This window comes from Macaca fascicularis, chromosome 11 (genome assembly GCF_037993035.2).
Source record: "Macaca fascicularis isolate 582-1 chromosome 11, T2T-MFA8v1.1".
NCBI classification, from domain to species: Eukaryota; Metazoa; Chordata; class Mammalia; order Primates; family Cercopithecidae; genus Macaca; species Macaca fascicularis.
Window position 1 is genome coordinate 73,189,697 of NC_088385.1, and position 18,262 is coordinate 73,207,958.

An 18,262-nucleotide genomic window follows, 5' to 3' on the forward strand; every position below is an offset into this window, starting at 1 on the left:
CTAGAAAATGGTAGCAGGGGTCAGAACTTGAGTTCCAGCACGCCTCACGGCTGCACGCTAAATTGTTCTCGGGTACTAAATAAAGTCAAAAGACAGTTTAAAGCCACAAGGACTGCAATTCCTGGACAAGTCCTGCTGCTGTGCTGAGCTCAGAGCCAGTAGACTTGGGGGGCATGTGACCTAATGAGAAACTAGCTGGGGTGGCTAAGTGAGTGCTTGCAACACCCCTCCCCTAGCCCTACACAGTATAGCTCACAACTCCTGGAGAAATCTTCACTCTACCTGAGTAGAGGAGAGGAGAGACTAAAGAAGACTTTGTCTTGCAACTTTGATATCAGCTCAGCCATAGTATGACAGGGCACCGGGCAGAGTCCTAAGGCCCCTTTTCCAGGCCTTAGCTCCCAGACAACATTTCGAGACACACCCAGGGCCAGAAGGGAACCTGCTGCCTTGAAGGGAAGGACCCAGTCCTGGCAACATTTATCACCTCCTGACTAAATATCCCTTGGGCCCTGAATAATCAGCAGCATGGCTGGGTGCAGTGGCTCACGCCTGCAATCCCAGCACTTTGGGAGGCCAAGGTGGGTGGATCACTTGAGACCAGAAGTTCAAGACCAGCCTGGCCAACATGGTGAAACCCCATCTCTACAAAAAATACAAAAATTAGCCAGGCGTGGTGGCACACACCTGTAACCCCAGCTATTCGGGAGGCTGAAGTAGGGGAATCACTTGAGCCTGGGAGGTGGAGGTTGCAGTGAGCTGAGATCACACCACTGCACTCCAGCCTAGGCAACAGAATGAAACTCTGTCTCAAAAAATAAATAAAATCAAATATTATAAAAAAATAAAATCAGCAGCAGTAGCCAGGTAGTACTTGCTGTGGGCCTTAGGTGAGACTGAGTTGTGCTGGCTTTAGGTGTGACCCAGCACATTCCCAGCTGTGGTGGCTATGGGGAGGCTGTTTCTGCTTGAGAAAAGCAAAGGAAACAGTAAAAAGGACTTGCAGCTTAGGTACCAGCTCTGCAACAGTGGGGTAGAGTACCAAGTGGGCTCTTGGGGTCCCTGATTCTAGGCCTTAGCTCTTGGATGTTTGTGGACCTGCTCTGGGATAGAAGGGAGCCCACTGCCTTGAAAGAAGAGTCCCAGCCCTGGCAGCATTTGCCACAAGCTGACTAAAGAGCCTTTGGGCCTTGAGTGAACATCGGCAATAGTCAGGCAGTACTTGCCATGGGCCTGGAGCAGTGGTGGCCATGGGGAGGGACTTCTTTCCTTGTAGAAAGGATGGGAAAGACTTCGTCTTGTGGCTTGGGTGCCAGCTCAGCTATAGTAGAATAGAGCACCAGGTAGATTCCTAAGGTTTTGGTCTCCAGGACCAGGCTCCTGGATGCCATCTCTAGACCTGCAAGGGGCCAGGGGGGAGCTCACTGCCCTGAAAAGAAGGATACTATCCTGCCTGGCTTTGCCACCTGCTGATTATAGAGCCTTTGGCCCTTGAGTGAACATGGACTAGCAGTAGCCAGATAAGGGTTTACTGGCAGCCTTATTTGAGAGCTAGTATCATATTGGCTTTAGGTCTGAACCAGCATTGTCCCAGTGGTGGTGACCACAGGGGTGCTTGTGTCACCCCCTCACCCCTCAGCTTCAGGTAGCTCAGCACAGAGAGAGAGACTGTATCTGTTTGGAAGAAAGGGAAGAGAACAAGAGTCTCTGCCTAGTAATCCAGATTCTTCTGGATCTTACCCAAGACCACCAATGCAGTATTTTTGAGTCTGCAAGAGCCATAGTGTTACTGGACTTGGGGCGCCCCCTAATGGAGATACAGGTGAACTGACCAAAAACTTAGATCACAACACGCAAGTCCCTTCAAATACTTGGAAAGCCTTCCCAAGAAGGACAGGTACAAACAAGCCCAGACTGCAAAGACTATAATAAATACTTAACTCTTCAGTTCTCAGACACCAATGAACATTCACGAGCATCAAGACCATCCAGGAAAACATGACCTCACCAAGTGAACTAAATAAGGCACGAAAAACCAATCACAGAGAAATAGAGATATGTGGTCTTTCATACAGAGAATTCAAAATTACTGTTTTGAGGAAACAATGAAGTTTTGAGTCTGTGATAATACAGATAACAAATTCAGAATCCTATTAGATAAATTCAACAAAGAGATTGAAATAATTAAAAAAAAAATCCAGCAGAAATTCTGGAGTTGAAAAATGCAATTGACACATTAAAAAATTGCATCAGAGTCTCTTAACAACATAATTGATCAAGCAGAAGAAAGAATTAGTAAGCTTGAAGACAGGATATTTAAAAATACATAGCCAGAGAAGACAAAAGAAAAAAGAAACAACAACAACAACAAAAAAACACAAAAAACTGGGTCAGGCATGGTGGCTCACACCCATAATCCCAGCACTTTGGGAGGCCGAGGTAGGCAGATAACTTGAGGTCAGGAGTTTGAGACAAGCCTGGGCAACATGGCGAAACCCCGTCTCTACTAAAAGTACAAACACACACACACACACACACACAAAGCTGGTCATGGTGGTGTGTGGCTGTAATCCCAGCTACTTGGGAGGCTGAGGCAGGAGAATTGCTTGAACCCAGGAGGCAGAGGTTGCAGTGGGCCAAGATTGCGCCACTGCACTCCAGCCTGGGCATCAAAGTGAGACTCCGTCTCAAAACAAACAAACAAACAAACAATGGCGCACACCTACAGGATCTAAAAAATAGCCTCAAAAGGCCAAATCTAAGAATTACAGGCCTTAAAGATGAAGTAGAGAGACAGATAGGGGTAGAAACTTTATTCAAAGGGATAATAACAGAGAACTTCCCAAACATAGAGAAAGGTATCTATATTCAAGTACAAGAACCTTATAGACCACCTGTGGGAATTGCAGCAACTACAGATGCAAAATAACTGAAATCATAACAGTCTCTCAGACCACAGCACAATCAAATTAAACTCAAGGTTAAGAAATTCACTCTAAGCCAAGGTTTTATGGACAGAATTATGATCTTCTTGGGATGGAGCCCCTTGCAGGAGGGGGAGCCATGGTCTCTCTGGTTCAGTTGACTTAACCTTTCCTGCCTGCTGGCTCTGAAGAGTCTGGGCGGTCTGGATGAGGGTGGTTCCCCAAAGGACAGAGCACCTGCTCTGTCAAGGAGCAGGCAGACTGCTTCTTTAAGCAGGTTCCTGATACCGTTCCTCCTGACTGGGTGCGACCTCCCAACAGGGGTCTCCAGGTCACCAGATAGGCATCAGGTCAGTGCCCCTCTGGAACAGAGCTCTCAGAGGAAGGAGCAGGCTCCCGTCTTTGCTGTTTTGTAGCCTTCACTGGTGATACATCCAGGTGCAGGAGGGACCCAGGCTTGGGGTCTGGAGTGGACCCCCAGCAAACCACAACAGCACTACAGAAGGGGGGCCTGACTGTTAAAAGAAAAACAAATAAACAGAAAGCAACAACAGTAACATCATCAATAAAAAGACCCCACAAAAACTCCATTCATAGGTCAGCAACCTCAAAGATTGAAGGCAGATAAGCCCACAAAGATGAGAAAGAATCAACATAAAATTGCAGAAAACTCAAAATGCCAGGGTGCCTCTTCTCTTCCAAATAACTGCAATACTTCTTCAGCAAGGGCACAGAACTGGGCTGAAGCTGAGATGGCTGAATTGGCAGAAGTAGGCTTCAAAAGGTGGGTAATAATGAACTTCACTGAACTAAAGGAGCATACTCTAACACAATGCAAATAAGCTAAGAATCATAATAAAACATTACAGAAGCTGATGACTAGAATAGCCAGTTTAGTGAGAAACATAAATGACCTTACGGAGCTGAAAAACACAACATGATAACTTCACAATGCAATCACAAGTGTCCATAGCCAAACAGACTAAGTGGAACAAAGAATCTCAGAGTTGAAGACTATCTTTCTGAAATAAGACAGGCAGACAAGAATAGAGAAAAAAGAATAAAAAGGAATAAACAAAACCTCCAAGAAGTATGGGATTATGTAAAAAGACCAAATCTATGACTGATTGGGGTACCTGAAGGAGATAGGGAGAACAGAACCAAGTTGGAAAACATACTTCAGGATATAATCCAGGAGAACTTCCCAAGCCTAGCAAGATAGGCCAACATTCAAATATAGGAAATCCAGAGAACCTCAGTAAGATACTACATGAGAAGATCAACCCCAAGACACAAACTCATTGGATTCTCCAAGGTCAAAATGAACGAAAAAAATGTTAAGGGGAGCCAGAAAGAAAAGCCAGGATGCCTACAAAGGGAAGCCCATCAGACCAACATCAGACCTCTACAGAAACCTACAAGCCAGAAGAGTTTGGGGGCCAATATTCAACATTCTAAAAGAAAATAATTTCCAATCCAGAATTTCATATCTGGCCAAACTAAACTTCATAAGTAAAGGAGAAATAAGATCCTTTTCTGACAACTAAATGCTGAGGGAATTCATCACCACCAGGCCTACCTTGCCAGAGCTCTTGAAGGAAGTGCTAAATATGGAAAGGAAAAACCATTACTAGCCACTACAAAAACACACTGAAATACACAGACCAGTGACACTAAGAAGCAACCACATAAACAAGTTTACAAAATAACCAGCTAGCATCATGACGACAGGATCAAATTAACACATATCAACACTAAACTTAAATGTAAACAGGCTAAATGCCCCAGTTAAAAGACACAGAATGGCAAACTGGATAAAGAGAGCGCCAAGATCTATTGGTATGCTGTCTTCAAGAGACCTTTCTCATATGCAGTGACACACATAGGCTCAAAATAAAGTGATGGAGGAAAATTTACCAAGCAATGAAAAACTGAAAAAAGAAGAGCCTGCACTCCTAGTTTGTGAGAAAAGAGATTTTAAACCAACAAAGACAGAAGAAAAGGTTCAATTCAACAAGAGCAGCTAAGTATCCTAAATGCATATGTACCCAATACAGGAGCACCCAGATTCATAAAGAGAGTTCTTAGAGACCTACAGAGAAACTTATACTCCTACACAGTGATAGTGGGAGATTGTAACACCCCACTGACAATATTAGGCAGATCATTGAGACAGAAAATTAACAAAGATATTCAGGACTTGAACTCAGCTCTGGATCAAGTGGACCTGATAGATAGCTACAGAACTTTCCACTCCAAAACAACAGAATATATATTCTTCTCATTGACACATGACACTTACTCTAAAATCGATCACATAATTGGAAGTAAAACATTCCTCAGCACATGCAAAATAACTGAAATCATAACAGTCTCTCAAATCACAGCACAATCAAATTAAACTCAAGATTAAGAAATTTGCTCTAAACCACACTACTACTTTGGAAATTGAACAGCCTGCCCCCAGGTGACCCTCGGGTGAATAATAAAATTAAGGCAGAAATCAAGAAATTATTTGAAACTAATGAGAACAAACAGACCAATAATGAGTTCTGAAATTGAGACAGTAATAAATAGTGTCTACCAACCAAAAAAATCACAGGACCACATGGATTTACAGCTGAATTCTAATGGAGGTACAAAGATGAGCTGGTATTATTTCTTCTGAAACTATTCCAAACAATTGAAAATAAGGAATTTGTCCCTAACTCATTTTGTGAGGCCAGTATCATGCTGATACCAAAACCTGGGAGAGATATTCAACAATGAGAAAAAACTTTGGGCTAATGCCCTTGATAAACATGGATGCAAAAATCCTCAATAAAATGCTGGCAAACTGAATCCAGCAGCACGTTAAAAAGTTTATCCACCATGATCAAGTTGACTTCATCCCTGGGATGCAAGGTTGGTTCAACATACACAAAACAATAAATGTGATTCAACATATAAACAGAACTAAAGACAAAAACCACATAATTATCTCAATAGACGCAGAAATGGCCTTCAATAATATTCAACATCCCTTCATTTAAAAACTCTCAATAATCTAGGTATTGAAGGAGCATACTTCAAAATAGTAAAAGCCATATAGGACAAACCCACAGCCAATATCATACTGAATGGGCAAAATCTGGAAGCATTCACCTTGAAAACCAGCACAAGACAAGGATGCCCTCTCACCACTCCTATTCAACATAGTATATTGGAAGTTCTGACCAGGGCAATCAGGCAAGAGAAAAAAATAAAGGGTATTCAAATCAGAAGAGAGGAAGTCAAATTGTCTTTGCAGATGACATGATCTTATATCTAAAAAACCCCATCATCTCAGCCCAAAAGCTTCCCAAGCTGTGATAAGCAACTTCAGTAAAGTCTCAACATACAAAATCACCATGCAAAAATCACTAGCATTCTTATACACCAACAACAGGCAAGCAGAGAGCCAAATAATCAAAGAACTCCCATTCACAATTGCTACAAAGAGAATAAAATACCTAGGAATACAGCTAATAAGGGAAGGGAAGGACCTCTTCAGGGAGAACTACAAACCACTGTTCAAAGAAATCAGAGAGGACACAGACAAATAGAAACACATTCCATGCTCATGGACAGAAAAAATCAACATCGTGAAAATGACCACACTGCCCAAAGTAATTTATAGATTTAATGCCATGCTTGTTAAACTACCTTTGACATTCTTGACAGAATTAGAAAAAAACTGTTTTAAAATTCATGTGGAATCAATAAAGAGCTCGTATAGCCAAACCAATCCTAAGCTAAAAGAACAAAGCTGGAGGCATCATACTACCCAACTTCAAACTATAGTACAAGGCTACAGTAACCAAAACAGCATGGTACTGGCACAAAAATAGACATATAGACCGAAGGAACAGAATACAGAACTCACAAATAAGACCAAACACCCATAACTATCTGATCATCAACAAATCTGACAGAAACAAGCAATGGGAAAAGGATTCCCTATTTAATAAATGGCACTGTGAGAACTGGCTAACCATACAAAGAAAACTGAAACTGGACCCCTTCCTTACACTTTATACAAAATAAAATAAAATAAATAAAATAAAATAAAATAAGATGGATTAAAGACTTAAATCTAAATCCCAAAACTATAAAAACCCTAGAAGAAAATCTAGACAATACCATTTAGGAATTTCATGACAAAAATGCCAAAGGCAATGGCAACAAAAGCAAACATTGATAAATGGGATCTAATTAAACTAAAGAGCTTCTGCACAGCAAAAGAAACTATCATCAGAGTGAACAGACAACCTACAGAATGGGAGGAAATTTTCCCAATCTATCCATCTGACAAAGGGCTAATATCCAGAGTCTATAAAGAACTTCGCTTCTCAAAAGAAGATATTCATGCAGTCAGCAAACATATGAGAAAAAGCTCATCATCACTGATCATTAGAGAAACACAAATTGAAATCACAATGAGATATCATCTGATGCCAGTCAGAATGGCAATTATGAAGAAGTAAAGAAACAACAGATGTCGGTGAGACTGCAGAGAAAAAGGAATGCTTTTACACGGTTGGTGGGAACGTAAATTAGTTCAACTATTGTGAAAGACAGTGTGGCAATTCCTCAAAAATCTAGAAGCAGAAATACCATTTGACCCAGCAATCCCATTACTGGGTATATATCCAAAGGAATGTAAATTATTCTATTATAAAGATACATGCATGTGTATGTCCATTGCAGCACTATTCACAATAGCAAATACATGGAATCAACCCAAATGCCCATTAATGATAGAGTGGATAAAGCAAATGTGATACATATACACTATGGAATACTATGCAGCCATATAAAGGAATGAGATCATGTCCTTTGCAGGTACATGGATAGAGCTGGAAGCTTTTATTCTCAGCAAACTAACACAGAAACAGAAAACCAAACACTGCTTGTTGTCACTTATAAGTGGGAGCTGAACAACGGGAACACATGGACACCCTGGAAGCAACAACACACAGTGGGGCCTCTCATGGGTGAGATGATGGGAGGGAGACCATCGGGAAGAATAGTTAATGGGTACTGGGCTTAATACCTAGAAGATAGGTTGATCTGTGCAGCAAACCATGGCACATGTTTACCAATGTAACAAACCTGCACATCCTGCACATGTACCCTGGAACTTAAAATAAAATTTGAAGAAAACAAAAAACCACGAGGAATTTTTTAAACTATACAAACACATGGAAATGAAACAACATGCTTCTGAGTGATCTGTGGGCCAATGAAGAAATTAGTAAGAAAGTTAAAAAATGTATTGAAACAAATGATAATGGAAACACAACATACTAAAGCCAATGGGATACAGCAAAAGCAGCACTAAGCAGGAAATGTTTAACTGTAAGTGCCTACATCAAAAAAGAACAAAGACATCAAATAAATAAACTAACAATGCATCTTAAAGAATCAGAAAAACAAGAGCAAACTGCACCCAAAATTAGTGGTAGAAAATAAATAACAAAGATCAGAGCGAAAATAAATGAATTTGAAAAGAAGAAAACAATGCCAAGATCAATGAAACAAAATGTTTTTAAAAAGGTGAACAAAATGGACAAAGCTTTAGCCAGACTAATAACAAAAATAAAAAAAAGGAGAAAACCCAACTAAATAAAGTCAGAGATGAAAAAGGAGACATTAGAACTGATATCACAGAAATTCAAAGAATCATTAGTGGCTACTATGAGCAACTATATGCCAATAAATTAGAAAAGCTAGAGGAAATGAATAAATTTCTAGACTCATACAATGTACCAAGATTGAACTATGATGCAATTCAAAACCTGAACAGACCAGTAATAAGTAACAAGATTGAAGTCATAATAAAAAGCTTCCAAGTAAGGAAAACCTGGGACCCAATGGCTTCACTGCCTAATTCTATCAAACATTTAAAGAACTAATATCAATCCTGCTCAAACTATTCTGAAAAACAGAGGAGGAGGAAATCCTTCCAAACTCATTCTATGAGGCCAGTATTACCATGATAACAAAATCAGACAAAGATACACACACACACACACACACACACACACACACACACACACACACAAGAAAGAAAAACAAAATGAAAACTATGGGCCAAAAACCTCTAATGAACATTAATGCAAAAATCCTTAACAAAATACTAGCAAAGTGAAGTCACAAATACATTAAAAAGATGATTCACAACCAAGCTGGATCACAACCCCGAGATTCAAAGATGGTGCAAGCTATGCAAATCAATCAGTGAGACACATCATGTCAATAGAATAAAGGACAGAAATCACATGATCATTTCTATTGATGCTGAAAAAGCATTTGAAAAAAATTTAACATCCCTCAGGATAAAAATCCTCAAAAAACTGGGGTATAGAAGAAATATACCTCGACATAATAAAAGCCATATACAACACAGCTGCTGCTAGTATCATACTGAATGGGAAAAACTGAAAGCCATTCCATTCCTCTAAGATCTGGTACACATCAAGGATGCTCACTGTCACCACTGTTATTCAACATGGTACTGGAAGTCCTAGCTAGAGCAATCCCACAAGGGAAAGAAAAAAGCATATCAACATTGGAAAGGAAGAAGTCAAATTATCCTTGTTTGCAGATGACATGATCTTACATTTGGAAAAACCTGAAGACTCCATGAAAAAAAACTATTAGAGCTGATTTAAAAAATTCAGTAAAGTTGCAGGCTTCAAAATCAATAATACAAAAATCAGTAGCATTTCTATATGCCAACAGTGAACAACCTGAAAGAGAAATTAAAGACACAATCCCATTTACAAGAGCCACAAATAAAATCAAATACGTAGAAATTAACTTAATGAAAGAAGTGAAAGAGCTCTACAATGAAAACTGTAAAACGCTGATGAAAGAAATTGAAGAGCACGCAAAGGAATAGAAAAAAAATATACATGTTTATAAACCAGAAGACTCAATATTGTTAAAATGTCCATACTACCCAGAGCAATCTACATATTCAATGCTATCTGTATCAAAATACCAATGACAGTCTTCACAGAAATAGATAAAAGTATCCTAAAATTTATACTGAGCCACAAAAGACCTAGAATACCCAATGCCATCCTGAGCAAAAAGAACAAAATTGGAAGAATCCCATTATCTGACTTCAAATTATACTACAGACATATAGTAACCCAAACACCATGGTACTGGCATAAAAATATACACATAGACCAATGGAACAGAACAGAGAACCCAGAAACAAATCCACATACCTACAGTGAACTCATTTTTGACAAAGGTGCCTAGAACATACACTGGGGAAAAGACAATCTCTTCAATAAATGGTGCTGGGAAAACGGAATATTAACATGCAGAAGAATAAAACTAGACAGCTATTTCTTGTCATATACAAAAGTCAAATCAAAGTGGATTAACAACTTAAATCTAAGACTTCAAACTATGACACTACCACAAGAAAACATTGGGGAAACTCTCCAGGACATTGGTCTGGGCAAATATGTCTTAATACCTCACAAGCGTGGGCAACCTAAGCAAAATGGACAAATGGGATCACAACAAGTGAAAAAGCTTTTTCATAGCAAAGAAAAAAAATCAACAAAGTGAAGAGACAGCTCACATAACAGGATAAAATATTTGCAAACTATCCATCTGACAAGGGATTAATCACCAGAATATACATGGAGCTCAACCAAGTCTATAGGAAAAAAAATCTAGTAATCCTATTAAAAAATGACCAAAATATTTGAATAGTCATTTCTAAAAAGAAGACATACACATGGCTAACAGGCATATGAAAAGATGCTCAACATCAGTGGTCATCAGAGAAATGCAAATCAAAACTACAATGAGATATCATCTGACCCCAGTTAAAGTGGTTTTTATCCAAAAGACAGGCAATAACAAATGCTGGAGAGAATGTGGAGGAAAGGGAACCCTGTATACTCTGTTGATGGGAATGTAAATTAGTACAACCACCATAAAAATAGCTGGAGGTTCCTCAAAAAACTAAAAAGAGAGCTACCATATGATCCGGCAATCCCACTGCTGGGTATATACCCAAAAGAAAGGAAATCAGAATATTGAAGAGATATCTGAACTCCTATGTTTGCTGCAGCACTGTTCACAACAGCCAAGATTTGGAAGCAACATAAGTGTCCATTGAGAGATAAATGGATAAAAGAAATGTGATACATATATACAACAGAGTTCCATTCAGGCATAAAAAAGAACAAGATCCTGTCACTTGCAACGCATTAGATGGAACTGGTGGTCATTATGTTCAGTGGAATAAACTAGGCACAGAAATACAAACATCACATGTTCTCACTTATTTATGGTATTTAAAAATCAAAATAATTGAACTCATGGAGATAGAGAGTAGAAGGATTGTTACCAGAGGCTAGGAAGGGTAGTGGGGGGGTCAGGGTGGGGAAAGTAGGGATGGTTAATGGGTACAAAAAAAAATAGAATGAATAAGACCTAGTATTTGATGGCACAACAGGGTGACTATGGTCAGTAGTAATTTAACTGCACACTTAAAAATAACTAAAAGAGTATAATTGGATTGCTTGTAACACAAAGGATAAAAGCTTGAGGGGATGGGTACCCTATTCTCCATGATGTAATTACTATGCATTGCATGCCTTATCAAAATATCTCTTGTATCCCATAAATATATATACCAACTATATACCCACAAAAATTAAAAATTAAAAAAAAAATGGTAATAACTGACAAGCTGCTGGGATGGCTCCGTCAGCCCTGGATTGCCTGCCTATCTCCCAACTGTTTTAAGAGAGAAACTTCTGTCTTGTTTGATCCACTGTCTTTAGATGTCTCTTTGTCATAGCAGTGGAGCCTGTACATACATTTCTAAACTCATACAATGTCCTTCCTACTTTTCTAATGTTAAAGTATTTCTTGGGCTGGATGTGGTGGCTCACACTTGTAATCCCAGCACTTTGGGAGGCTGAGGTGGGTGGATCACCTGAGGTCAGGAGTTTGAGACCAGCCTGGCCAACATGGCGAAAACCCGTCTCTAGTAAAAAAATACAAAAATTAGCCAGGCATGGTGGTGCACACCTGTAATCCCAGCTACTTGGGAGGCTGAGGCAGGAGAATCACATGAACCCAGGAGGCAGAGGTTTCAGTAAGCCGAGATCATACTGCTGCACTCCAGCATGGGTGACAGAGGAGACACTCTGTCTCAAAAATAAAATAAAGTATTTATTTAATAAAATAATTGTGATAATAGGTTGAAATTTTTTTAAGTCCTGAATTGGAAAACAAAAAGAAAGTTAATGGTCTTATATCAGTATCCTCAATCATTTAAAAATATTTTTATTTATGAAATTAAAAATTTGAGACGTCCTGATTTTGATGGTATATGGGCCAAATAGGTGACATGAACATTTTAACGCTCAAGAATCTTGCTTGCCCAGTGGGGATATTCTGGTAACAGCAAAACTCTTGCACAAGTTATCACCTCTGTTTGGGTACCTCTAATAAGTGCGGCTACTTTCAGGTTTTTGTTTTGGTCAGAAAATGAACGGAAGATGATCAGTGAAGGAGAGCCTATGCTAGACTCATGAGAGACCCTAAGAAACGTTTTCAGCTGTGTATAAATAAATTGATAACCAGGAGAAGATCTATGGAGCCACTGCAACTAGGGATGTCAAATATGATCAATTAACAGTGGCTGCTTGGAAGTTTTTGAAAATACAGTGACCCATTAGAAAGGTTTGCTTTGGGTGTGGAAGGTATCATGTATACTTAAATTAAGAGAGGGCTTAAAATGAATCAGAAAACCTATTTTCCTTACCTGTGTGCCACACTTCCTTTCTTGATATCCGAAATGACGAGGGGGTCTCCTGGTTTTCTACTAGATGGTGCTGTAATAATGGATATAGAATAATCACATCTTCATATCCATTATTCACCCCTTTACTGTACATTTCCCCTGTTTTATAATAACTTAATGCAAGTAACGTTTGTATACAAAACAAAGATAGTCAGCAAATGAATTAGCAAGTATACACATTATATCTATACAAATGTTTAGGTTGAAATATTTATAAACAAAAACTAATGCCACTTTAAATTTGTAATTAGAGAAAGCAATTGGATAAGTACCCATTAGATTTAAATCTATTTTAATAAGCAATTCCCAAGAGAGGACCTGAAGGGTGGGTACCTCAGTTGGAGAGTATTAAAATCAATTGGGGGCTCCCCTTAGTTACCCCTTCTTCTATTCTTTTCCAGTGAGGAGACACCACTGTTGATGGGAATATGCCATATTACTCCAGTGTAGAGTGGGAAAGTGGATAAGAATCACTGATTTAAAGTTCCTTTTTTTTTTTGGCTAGGCACAGTGGCTCATGCCTGTAATCCTAGCACTTTGAGAGGTTGAGGCGGGAGGATCACCTGGGGTCAGAAGTTCGACATCAGCCTGACCAACATGGTGAAACCCCATCTCTACTAAAAACAGAAAAATTAGAAAGGCGTGGTGGTGCATGCCTATAGTCCCAGCTACATGGGAGGCTGAGGCAGGAGAATTGCTTTTACCCAGGAGGCAGAGGTTGCAGTGAGCCAAGATCACACCACTCACTCTAGCCTGGGCAACAGAGCAAGACTCTGTCTCAATAAATAAATAAATAAATAAATAAATAAATAAATAAATAAAGTTCTTTTTTTTTCTCCACAAGGAAATCTTTTGCTAGATGGACTCTAAATCTTTAAATTCTGCTCACAAATTCATACTTAGAAAGCTCCTGGAATGTGACTCTCTCTTTTTTTTTTTAGTAAATATTTTGTTACTAGTTAACTAAATTTTTATATATGCTGATATTCTAAACATGTACATGTAACTTTTATTACATTTATAGATAAAACTATTATACTGCACAGTGATCAGTTTTGGGCTTTACTAATTTTCTTAGGAATATTTCCATTTATGGGAATAAAAAAAATTAGAAATGAGCCTACTTAGAATTAACCCTAGAAACTAATTATAGTCCATATAAATACAAAAAATCATCTTGACTTAGAGGTTTACATTTAATGCAGGAATCTGATCCTTAAAATTAGCCATACCAACATTTGTGAAAAACAATTTGCCTCTGAAAGGAGACATTTTGCCAACCTGAAGGCTGGAGAGGTTTCCTTCTAGAGATCATTAACAGGCCCCTAAAGTGAGATTTTATTATAAACAGTCTGATCACCCCATAATAATCATAGAGCCATATCATATCCCATAATCCCATCTGAATCCCAGGAAAATGTTTATGCACAAGAACAGATGGCTTAATACCTTAACACAACATTTCAAGAAAAAGAAAACACATATACCGATACCTTACCCACTGTCTAAATTAGTCCAGAGTAAATGCTAACGGGGCTTCATTCAATCATTATTCTTAGCTGTTAGCAAAGAATGCAAAACATTCTCTTCACTTTAATTAAGTCTAATTTAAAACTCCATTCAATGATTTGATAGAATGCCTCTAGAGGCATATAAGCATCTAGGATTTCTAGTTACATCATATTTCAAAACTGCAAATTGTTCTGGTCATAGGGCACAGAAATAACAACTTTGTTAGTACCAGCAAGTATAGCTTTTCTAGCATCTGCCAATGAATTGACACAATATTTTGCCAAGCTGTAGTAACCATCACATAGCACTCAATGTTTCCTTTGGCTTTTTAAAAAATCCATGTTCCACTGAAATGGTCTGTAAAACCAAACAATAGTACAGGCAACAAAATACATCAGACCTATCTGTCATCCTTGAAAGAGAGGAATATAGCACTATGAGCTCTTGGTCAAACCTACACGGCTTTGCAGAGGAGTCTGAAACTTCTCATGGTCTACAGACATGTATGGTGGCCATTTTCACATTTACTAGATTCTTCTCTTTCTCCTTTAATGGAGTCAATAGGGTGGATGCCCATTGGGATAATGAGGTTGAACCCAGAAGTATGTCATCCAGATCTGTATGAGATCCTGCCCATCACCACCATGCATGTTAAATGTGGCTATGCATGGTCTGGGGGACCAGTCATGGTTTGTGTATCCTAGCCCCACGTTTTAATTTTTTACTACCTAAGAAGGAGTCACAAACCAAGCATGCTTTGCTTGGCTAGTAGTGCTTTAAAAATACTTAGTTGCCAACACTTACAAATTAGTAGATTTTATATAGATACATGGCTTCTTTTAAAAAAAAATAGATGGGCAATATGGTGTCATGATTAAGAGACAGGACTTGGTAGCCAGAATGGTCGAATCTAAAATCCTGGCTCTACCACTTATTAGCTATATGTGCTTGAGCACACAGTCCTTAGGTGCCTTAGTTTCCTCATCTGCAAAATGGTGTTGATGAATAACAGTGCTTACCGTAGTTTCTGTTGGGACGATTATGTGAGCTATTATATGTAAAGAGACTGGACGAGTGTACACATAATGAATTACATAAATGTTTATTGTTGCTATTATTGTTTAACAGCAGTGGACTAAGTTTTCCACTACCTCCTTTAGACCGAGCCTTAGATTTCCCATTTGCCTCTATCCTCATTGGGCTGATCTCACTTCCTGAGTTGCCTCACCCATGAAGGCTTCTGAGTTTGTGATCCTTTGAATGAGAATATACTAGCATTCACTCAGTTCCTGGAATTTGATTGGAGTTCTCCACAGAACCATTCATTTATTTAGTACATATTTATTGAACACCAACTACGAGACAGGCACCTCTGCTCTGGGCACTGGTTATGAAACCCCAGAGAAGTTGAATAAAAAGGAGAGGCAGAGCTGGTTAAATCTCCTGAGCTTATTGGGCATGAAATAGTTTTCTCTCTTCTGTGAAGTGATTCCAAGTGGGAAATCCATACAAATGCATCATATGGGGATGGGGAAGGACATTGAATACTTCCAAGAGTGTGATTAAGAAGAAAAGGGCAACAAAAGCTTATTAAGTTCTGAAACAGAAAAAACAATCACATCTCTTTGAAATTTCAAACTCCTTGAAATTTCAACTTAACTGGTCAAACACACAATTAAAAATCTGACAAAAAAGAGCAATGATGCTAAATCCTTTGTTATACAATATATATTAGTACTGCCTCTTTCTCATTCCTATTTTATGAAATGATTTTAATTCAAATTCGTCACTTGTATCTCCAATGCAGGTGTTTCTGTTGTTACTAGATTTGCGTTGAGTCATTTACAAGCTTGTTCAGAAATCTTCATTGTCATCTGTGTCTACAGCTCTTCTGCAATCCAGCAAGACAATGTCATTGGAAATTTTATCCCAGATCACAAGAATTCATTTTAGTAAATTGCAATATTGAGATTTTTCATTCTGCCTAAGATATACATTCTTGATACTCACAAGGAAACAACTTACTATATTACTTTTTAAAATTTATTTTCTTTGTACCAAAAATATACACACATACAATTTAAAGAGTCAAGAATTCTGAAAGAGCCATTCTCAATTTCTTGCTTCTCCAGGTGCAACCGCTTTTAATTCTTTTGGCTGTTTCCGTATTGCTATATAACATATGACTATTACTACCAAATTATTTTTTGGTGTTAGTCATTTCTATTTACTTTCTATTATGAAAGATGAAGAGTTAGTTTCTCCAACCTCTAGACCACTAACATACTCATATACCCTTCTTGTCCTTCCATTTTCCCAATACCATTTTGTCATAATTTTCGGTATTTATTAATCAACATTTGATATTTATTTTAGCATGACTATGTCAACAGCATCCAGAGATAAGTCATATAGCATTCCATGATTTATTTCCTTTTCTGCAGAATATGTATTTCCTTTAATTATTTGTTGTCTTGATGTTTTTATTTGCTTTGTTTTCTCGTGTTTATTATTAATTCAACTCCTTATATTTCCCAGGATATATAAATCTTCTCTCAATGTGTTAAATCTTATTAGGAATTCTATCAGAGTTTGCTAACCTGTCTAGACTGGTTGCTTTCTAGGTTTGCCACACAGATCTTGGGGACTTCCTTCCCACAAACCCTGGGAACCCAGAGATTCTCTTCTCTCTTGCATCCTTAGAGCCCTTGTATCCTAAACCCAACTCTCCCTGTTTCTGGCTTTACTTTCTCTCACTCTTGGTGTACATTCTCCAGTAGCTTCCCGAGGAAGACTGCAAGGGGGAAGAGTTTATTGAGACCTTGTATAGCTTAAAATGTCATTTTCTACCTTCATATTTGATTGACTACTTCGCTGAGTAAAGAATTCTAGGCTGGCAATCCTTCCTTTAGAAATTTGAAGGCACTTTTCCATTGCTTTCTAGCTTCCAGAGTAGTGGTTAAAAAGCCTGAGGCTATTCTGATATATTTGATTATTGTTTGCATTATTCTAACACATTGTATGACACCCCACCATGCCCTGCTGCCCCAGCACTGCAACCCTCTAAGATTACTGCTTTGTCCAGTATTCTCAGATCTTTTGATGGCAAGCTTTTCTGTGGCTATTTCCATCCATAGGTATGGACCTATCATTCTGAAAATAAATGCATAATTTCTAAGACATTTACACAATTATTTCTTTGATGTGTTTCTTTCCTCTGTCTTTCTGTAACACCTATTACTTGGATGTTGTGTCATTCGGACTCAACCTGTATAATTTTCTCGTCTATTCCAGATTCTTCATTTATTTGTTGCTTGTTCTAATTTCTGGACATTTTCCTTAACTTCATTTTCCAATATTTGTATTTTTTCAAGGTCTCTTTTTTCCCCTCTGAATGTCATTTTGTAAAAGCATCCACTTCCTGCTCACCTCATGAATGCAATATATTTGTTGCTAATGATGTCAATGATAGGTTTCTCTTTGTTTGGTTTGCTTTCTTCTTCCCGCATTAGCTATTACTCTGATTTCCCTCTTTGTTTCTGGTGACAGCCTCACATATTAGATGCTTCCTTAAGTGTCCATTTTTCTCTTAGCTGTCTGTTTATATTAAAGAGTGTGGCCCTAAACAGCTGTTCAAAAGCTTGGTATACCCAAGTGGGGCTTGTGGACTATGGTCTTAACTGTAAGTTCAGGCTGGGCTTTTTCTTTGGGTCAGATGGTCCTGATTTTTCTTCCCACTTGAAGGCTATTAAGCCTGGCTACCTGGTTTCTTTAAGCTTCCTGAGGGAAGAAGGCTCTCAGTCTCAACATGCAGTATGTAAACCTTCACCTAATTTCCATTTTTAAAGCAGTACTGCTGCATTCAGCTGTGTGCTCTCAGGCCAAAGAACTCTCTATTGCATGCTTTCCAGAGAATAAAACTCTAGGCTTCTGCCAGGGTAGGGGAAGGGTACTT

At 38.6% G+C, this 18,262-nt stretch overlaps 1 protein-coding gene across 18 annotated transcripts in view; it reads right to left on the bottom strand.

Annotated features, from left to right (window-relative positions):
- Positions 1 to 18,262, bottom strand: part of GRIP1 (glutamate receptor interacting protein 1) — a 711,077-nt gene that overhangs the window by 59,908 nt on the left and 632,907 nt on the right. For all 18 annotated transcript variants that reach the window (XM_045366606.3, XM_045366605.3, XM_045366600.3 and 15 more), the window contains one exon: positions 12,757 to 12,826. In XM_045366606.3, coding sequence (XP_045222541.2) covers positions 12,757 to 12,826 — 70 coding nt within the window. The remainder of the gene's footprint in view (positions 1 to 12,756; positions 12,827 to 18,262) is intronic.